Source organism: Melozone crissalis, unplaced genomic scaffold, assembly GCF_028551555.1.
Source record: "Melozone crissalis strain CALT ecotype California unplaced genomic scaffold, PUWL_Pcris_2 ptg000231l_1, whole genome shotgun sequence".
In the NCBI taxonomy this organism is placed as follows: Eukaryota; Metazoa; Chordata; class Aves; order Passeriformes; family Passerellidae; genus Melozone; species Melozone crissalis.
This window is the reverse complement of record NW_026535993.1, coordinates 2911235-2919047: the sequence shown is the minus strand read 5'-3', so window position 1 is coordinate 2919047 and position 7813 is coordinate 2911235. Positions and strand designations below refer to the sequence as shown.

Genomic DNA, 7813 nt, shown 5'->3' with positions numbered 1-7813 from the left:
TGCTGCTTAGAAATGGATGACTGCAGTGAAGTCATTGGAAATATCTCAAAGGAAATCCGGAAGTTAGTTTATGTTGGAACACAAGAGTGGACCCCTTCATTTGATACCAGCTGGTGGGACAATTTCTGGTCATTAAAAGGAAACTGGTGGAAAAAAATGGCCTTTTTCATCATATGTGAAATTATTAGTTTAATCCTCCTACCTTGCATGCTCCCCTGTATAATCTGAGTTGTAACATCTGCTGTACAAGCAAGTTTAATGATACCAAAAGAGCTTAATAAGAAAGAAGTAAAAGTAATCATGGTAATGAATGATCAAGAACATCCAGATGCCAAGGAAATGTACAACCAATATTAAAAATTGTACTTTCAAGAAGAAGGAATTGCTAATTGAAGCAGGCTTGAGCCCAATTGAACAATTAGAGGGGGAATTGAAGAGAATCGATTGTTAAAGGAGTTGATATAAAGTTCATTGTTAAAGGAGTTAATATAAAGTCGCAATGTTAGTCATAGATTGTTTGTTGAATGTTTAATAGTTATGTCAAGTTCCAATGCTAGTTAAAGGATTTATAATTATGTAAATCCCCTCACTGTCAGGTGTTCCCCCCACTGCTCCTGTCAGCATTCAGAAGCACATAATCACGAGAATGATTCCATGCAGGTGCTTTTATTGAAGAGCTCTGGGTGTCAGGGGTACAAACCCAAATCTGTCTCTGACTTGCATTCGGGATCAACATGTTTTTATATTGTATCATTGTATAACTTTCATGTTAATTATTAAACTTTTATTGTTCTGTTGTATACATAGATTTCAGCCAAGCATGGGCTCCTTGTGGTCCCTCTCAAACTTCTAACATAGTTTCTCATGATTCTTATGATTATACAATAATTATATTTAATTACTAAACAATCATCACATCTAACAGTTATGTCATTTATCATATACTTCTTAAGTGAATGCAATTTCACATGATCTGGCAAACAAAAGCCTAACATTTGCAGAGTCCATTTTAAACATTTTTCCAGGGCTCGACGAAGTCTAGCTTCTTTCTAATTCCCAGAATTTTATGATTTTAAAACCTTTCACTCCCACTCTCATCTAATCTAAGATGGTGAACCACCTGACATCATAAAGAAGAGGATTATGTCATAATAACCAAATCCCATAAAATCCCATAAGACCTAACAGAAAAGAATGACCTAAAAAAAACCCCTAGAACAACAAGGCACCATGCAAATGAAGAATTAAAATAACACCTCTAACCAGAGAAAACATAAGACAACATCAGGACCGTGGTCAGAGCTTTTTGCCTTCCTCACCCAAACCAGAGCAGGCCAGGAGCAGCACAGGGACCATGGACCTGAAACCAACAGTGCCTACCCAGAGACTCTTGAAAGGAGAGAAAACCCAGCTCTGCCAGGCCTTGCTCAGCATTGCCGTTCCCTGCTCAGAGCCTTGGGCTCCCTGCAATCCTGCCCTCAAGGATCTGCTCTCACCAGGCCCTGGGCAGCCTTGGGCACTCCCTGCCCTCACTGGGGTCCAGCCATGCTCCAAGGCACTTGGAGTTTTGCTGCTGACTCCTTGAGCAGCTTCTCCATCCTTCTCTGTGTGCCTGAGGCTCCTGGAGCCAGCTCCAAATCCAGCGTGGTGCTGATTAAAATACAGAAAGGCCTCAGGATCTCTTTGTCTCCCTTCCATTGTCTTTGAGTCTCCAGGGCTTGTGCAGTGATTGGAGTCAGTTTGGAGTTGTCTTCAGGAGGAAGATTTCAAAGTGCACATCAGGATTTTTCTTTTCAGTCAACGGAATATTTTTCTTGTTTTCATTTCAGAGAAGAAGGGACAGAAGCATTTCCCAGGTGATCTTGATGCTGAATGTCTCCTTAGGAGGTCTGGGCAGGGAGAAGAATGAGCCCCTTTCATGCTGAGCCTGTTTAGACATGGTGCTCCTCACGCCCAACCTCACTATGTCTGACATGGCCCACCTGGGACTGACATCTCAAAACACGTAAAAAAATTCAAGTATTTTTCCCGATAAATAAAATTTAATTAAAAAATAAAGTTATAAACATATTATTCTAATTTATAGTAATTTTTTTATTATTTTTATTACATTATTTTTATATTTTTCTTTCAAAAGCTATACATTTTTAGCAGTAAAAACAAATCGTCTCTCATGCTAAGAAACACACTTCCTTTCAATAATTAATTAATATCTATGGGCTATTTCTTTCTTCCTCTTTATGGTAAGTAGTTATATTTGTAGTCTTTTTGTCATCTTTTTTATCATCTTTTTCTCACACAGGGTCAAGGGGCAGCACTTTGGGGTCCCTGGAGACATTTCTGGGACAGTTTTGGGGCATTTGGGAGGGAATTTGGGGGCAGTTTTGGGTCTGGGGAGGGAATTCAGAGGGAACTTGAGGGTCTCGAGGACACTTGGGGAAGCCGGGTGGGCACTTGGAGGGGCACTCAGGGATTCTGAGGGACAGTTCGGGGTGCATGGCAGCACTTGGGGGGTCCAGGGGGGCCCTTGGAGGTCAGGGAGGGGAATTTGGGGCCCTTCGGGGTCCGGGCGGGCCCTTGGCGGGGCTCGAACGGGGCTGTCTGGGGAGCAGGCGGAGATGGGAGTTGTAGGCGCGGGTATCAGACGGTTTAACGGCACCGCAGAGCATCACGGGAGTTCGAAGCGCACCTGCAATGGCTCTCGGGGTGGCGCGGGGCATGACGGGAGACGGCAGAGCAAGATGGGAGCTGTAGTCCCGAAAGTGGTTCGAACGCGATGTTTGGGGGTTCGGGGATGCCCTTGGGGGATACTTTTGTGTCCGAGCCGCGACTTGAGATCATCGGGGAAATTTAAACAGCTCGGGAGCCCATCGGGGGAGCTAGGGGAGCTCTAAACGGGCTCCTTAGGGCGCAGGGCATGGCAGGAGTTTTAGGCTCGGGACTGTGTTCTGAGGGGCTCTGGGGCTGTGGGAGATGAGAGGAGATGAATTCCCAGAAGTGGCTGTACCGGGCATCTGTGGGGTTGGGAGCACTCAGAGGATCCGGGGACGGTTTTGGGGGGTACCGAATGTGCGCTGAAGGGGCACTGAGGGATCCTGGAGGGTCTGAGGGACACTTTTGGGACAGATGGGGGCGGATGCCGGGGGTTCTGTGGAGCGCGGGGCATGACGGGTCTTGTAGTCCCGGCTCCAATGGAGCTGTAGCCGTCCGAGGGGCATGATGGGAGATGTAGGCAAAAATAAAAAAAGGTGCCTACCTAGGGACCGCCCTCAGGCCTAGATTCCTTGCGCTGATTGGCTGCGGCTGCTGATGGGCGGGAATCTCGGCAAATGGAATGAGGTGGAGGTAGGAACAGCCCTTTTACCCTCCTCCAGTCCATCCCATACAGCCCAGTTCATCACAAGAAGAGCCCAGTACAACCCCAGTGCCCCTCCAGTTCCTCCCAGTACAGCCCAGTCCCTCCCAATACACCTGAGTCGTTCCCAGTTCCTCCCAGTGTCATCCACAGGATGTCCCGGTGTCCCCAGTTTTCTCCGCAATGTCCCCAGTGTCCCCACGTTGTCCCGGTCCTCCCCAGTGTCACTCCCAGCATGTCCCAGTGTCTCCCACAGCGTTCCCAGTGTTCCCCAGTATGTCCCAGTCCTCCCCAGTGTTTCCAAGGACAGTTTAATTTCTCTCGGTGGCCGTGGCAGCCAAACCCAGCAGTGCGGTCAGTGCAGTGCCCATGGCCACAGCCCCTTGCAGTGGCCCCGTGCAGCTTGGGCTGATGATCCACCCTCACAGCTGGCCCAGGGCAGCTCTGCAGTGGCTTTGGTGGCACCTGAGGCTGGCACACACCTGAGCAGTGTGTCTGTTTGCAGTGGGGAAACTCAGGAGGTTCAGATTGCTTCAAAAAAACCCAAAAGTGAAAACCCCTCTTAGGCTGAGTGCAACCAGCTCTCAAAGCACAGCAGGTCCCAGGGCAGTGAGGACAGACAGGATGGGGCTGGGCAATGTGGAGGAAGGTTGTCCACGCTGGGTCAGAGCTCAAGGCACAGCTTCTGTGAGCAGGCCAGAGCTGCTGAGGAGAGACCCTGGGTCAATATCAATCACACAATGCTGCAGTCATCTCTGATCTAAAGAGAAATAAAATAAAATACATCATTTAAAATAGGAATGTGTATTTCTGACAAGTTCTTTGAAATCTTTCTCCATAACTGGACTAGGAAAATTTCAATGACCCTCTCAGGGCTTTGATGTTGTTTACATCAGACTCAGTGACTGGGAGTGTCTTCAAAAAACTTCTCAAGAACTCAAACTTAAATTTAGACTCCAAAGTTCCTTGAAGTTTTAATGGGTCCCACTGAGGGACACGACTGAGGAAGTGTCCCCAGGTTCCAGTTAGAGCAGAACACTGGAGGCAGTGATGACAGCTGGGGACAAACAAAGCCAAGGTGTCTCTGGTGCTGAGCAAAGCTGGATGTGTTTGAGGAATGCCAAGGCAGCCCCCCTCCCTGCCCTGTGTGCAGACTGTTCCATGTCTGCCCTTCCCAAGTGCCCAGGACCGTCTGGGATGGCTCTGGCCTTTCCAAGGGGTTTGAGAGAGGTCCCACAGTGACGCTGCCCAGCCTTCTCAACAGCCCTGACACCAAAGGCCTTTTCCACCTCCCTCAGTTCCAGGTCAGTGCCCAGAAAACAGCACAGCCCTGTCCAGGTCCCTGGGCTGGTTCAGAAGGAAGGCAGCTCTGATTTCACCCCACTGACCCTCACTCTATCCAATGTCTCTCTGTGCAGTCCATGGCTGCCCTGAGCATTTTTTTCCTGGAGCCTCCCTGCCTGGGATATTTCTCTCCATGCAGTCCTAACCACAACCCAACAAAGAATTCAGGTGTTTTCTCAGAGGACGTTACTCTCAGAGTGAAGCGGCCTCAAGGCCCTGTTTGTGCCACTGGAATTGTGCCAGCCCTGGGTGCTGCTGATGGTGTTTGTGCTCACTGGGGTTCATCTCCCCTCACACACACACAATGTACTGCTGCGATCTCCTCAGCACAGAGCAAACATGGCCTGCTGGCCTGGTCACTTGGTGTCCCTCCGTGCAGGGACAAACAACCTCCTGCAGGTGGGGAGAGGCCAGTGCTGGCAATGGTGGTTGCAGGGGTTGGTGTGGGACAATTGCCCTGGGGCACCTTCCCAGGCTGTCCCAGAACAGAGACACAGCCCAGGCCCTGCTCTGCTGCAGCCTCAGGTCCATGCCAGGAGCTCTGGCTGTGCCAGGACACTGCTGTGAGCCCCCCCTGCACACTCCCCTCCCACCCCAGGCCCTGGGCTTTGCTGTGCCAGGGCATTCCTGGAGCACATTGCTGACAGAGCTCTGGAGGGGAGCAAAGCCTCCCTGCCCTGCCCTCAGGAGATGCCCTTTGCTGCTGGAGCTGCTGTGCTGGAGCCCAGCTGTGTCCCAGCAGTGCCCATGGCCTGGCCCTGCCTGTGGCCACAGCAGGGACACGCAGCAGGACAGTGACCAAGCTGCCAGAGCGCTCCGGCCTTACAGCCACAGCAGGGCTGGCAAGGACAGGGTGCAGTTGGGCCGAGCAGATGTGGGAAGAGCCAGGGCCATTGTGCCTGGCTGTGCTGCTGTGCTGGGAGTCGCTTCCCTCCCCCTCTGCTCACAGGCACTCCCCCTGCAGAGACAGGGAAGGGCTGAGGAAATGCCTTGGACAGACAAGTGAGGGCATGCACTTGTTTTTATTTAAATGCCAAGGGAACAAGCCTCTTGCAAGTTTTTGTGTTTCAAAAGAAAGGTAGATATTCATGTAGAAATGCTAAGAGTAATACTACAGTATTTTCTCGGAAGCACTACAGCAATAGGAAAAGTTACCGTAGTAAAAAATAGACAAACAGGGGAAAAAAGAATGAGATGGTAAAGAGTTATATTCTGAAGACTGTGTAGCAGAGAAGAGAATTTATTGCTTCTGAAGTTGCAGTCACCAGTTTTCCCAAGGCATCCTTGAGCTCCTGGTTCCTCAGGCTGTAGATGAGGGGGTTCAGAGCTGGAGGCACCACTGAGTACAGAACTGACAGGGCCAGATCTAGGGATGGGGAGGAGATGGAGGGCGGCTTCAGGTAGGAAAATGTGCCAGTGCTGATAAACAGGGAGACCACAGCCAGGTGAGGGAGGCAGGTGGAAAAGGCTTTGTGCCGTCCCTGCTCAGAGGGGATCCTCAGCACAGCCCTGAAGATCTGCACATAGGAGAAAACAATGAACACAAAGCAAGCAAAAAATAGAACAGCACTTAGCACAGTGAGCCAAAGTTCCCTGAGTTTGGAGTGTGAGCAGGAGAGCTTGAGGAGCTGTGGGATTTCACAGAAGAACTGGCCCAGGGCATTGCCATGGCACAGGGGCAGGGAAAATGTATTTGCCGTGAGTAGCAGGGCATTGAGAAAGGCACTGGCCCAGGCAGCTGCTGCCATGTGGGCACAAGCTGTGCTGCACAGGAGGGTCCCGTAGTGCAGGGGTTTGCAGATGGACACGTAGCGGTCGTAGCACATGACTGTGAGAAGGGAAAACTCTGTTGTGATGAAGAAAAGAAAGAAAAACACCTGAGCAGCACATCCTGCGTAGGAAATGTCCCTGGTGTCCCAGAGGGAATTGTTCATGGCTTTGGGGACAGTGGTGCAGATGGAGCCCAGGTCGCTGAGGGCCAGGTTGAGCAGGAAGAAGAACATGGGCGTGTGCAGGTGGTGGCCGCAGGCTACGGCGCTGATGATGAGGCCGCTGCCCAGGAGGGCAGCCAGGGAGATGGCCAGCAAGAGGCAGAAGTGCAGGAGCTGCAGCTGCCGCGTGTCTGCCAATGCCAGCAGGAGGAAGTGCCTGGTGGAGCTGCTGTTGGACATTTGTTCATTCTGGGCATTGTAGACTGTTGAAAGAAGACACTGACAAGCTGGGACCAATTTCTTTGAGTCAACGCTATGGGATTGTTTTAGTTATTCCATCAAAACTACTTCTCATTCTGTGGGGCCACTTCACAAAACATTTTTATATTTTAGCTTGGCTTTGTGCTACTGAGTTATTGACTCATCTTCAGCATTGCTCTCAGGCTGATCACTGCGAAGCCAAGAGGGAAAACAGGGCTCCGAGTGCCCCAGCGCAGTCAGGCCTGCTCGTCCCACACAGATGCCCTTTACTCATTTCACCTCCCTTTAGTTCAAGGTGATAACACTTAAAATGTGCTTGAAAAATTACGTGGAGCTTTTCAAGACAGCAGTTTCAATTTCTCTAAGCCCTTCTCTCTTTCCCTGTGCAGCTGGACATTGAGGGATACCAAGGGTTGGCCTGGCTCTCTGCTGCCTGGAGTTGTGCCTACTGGGAGCTGTCTCTCTCTATCCAAGCCTTGTCCCTGCCAGTGCTGCCAGAGCCCAGCCCAGCCCTGGGGGCTCAGCTCTGCCCTGCAGACCCCTCCCAGCACAGGGCACTGCCCAGGGGCATCTCCCTGACAGCAGGGCCTTAAGAGCAGGCCAGACAAACAGAGATGCTGCAAGCCAAGGAGCTGCTGCTGCTGTCTGTAGGGAGAGGAGGCTGAGGAGGCACTTTCTGAGGGTGATCTGAGGCCCATCTGCTGATGCCCAGGGTGACAGTGCCGGAGTCTCAGTGACACAGACACAGCTGACAGCCCCTTTCCCTTCCCTTTAGGAGAAAGCTGAGAGCAGCCCTGGCCATGCAGCACCATCTCCAGAGCAGGAGGAATCTGCCCTGATGGGGGTGGCTCCTTCCACCTCCAACTTCTCCCCTGCAGCGTCCATGGGGAGCTGCCAGGCAGGCTGAGAGCTGCCCCTGTCA

At 51.0% G+C, this 7813-nt stretch overlaps 1 protein-coding gene across 1 annotated transcript; it reads right to left on the bottom strand.

Annotated features, from left to right (window-relative positions):
- Positions 1 to 5904: 5904 nt before the first annotated feature.
- LOC128949416 (olfactory receptor 14J1-like) lies at positions 5905 to 6702 on the bottom strand (the record flags this gene model as incomplete). Its single annotated transcript, XM_054294277.1, has 1 exon — positions 5905 to 6702. A coding segment is annotated over one exon (798 nt), but the record flags the coding sequence as incomplete, so codon positions are not given.
- Between the last annotated feature and the right edge of the window lie 1111 nt (positions 6703 to 7813).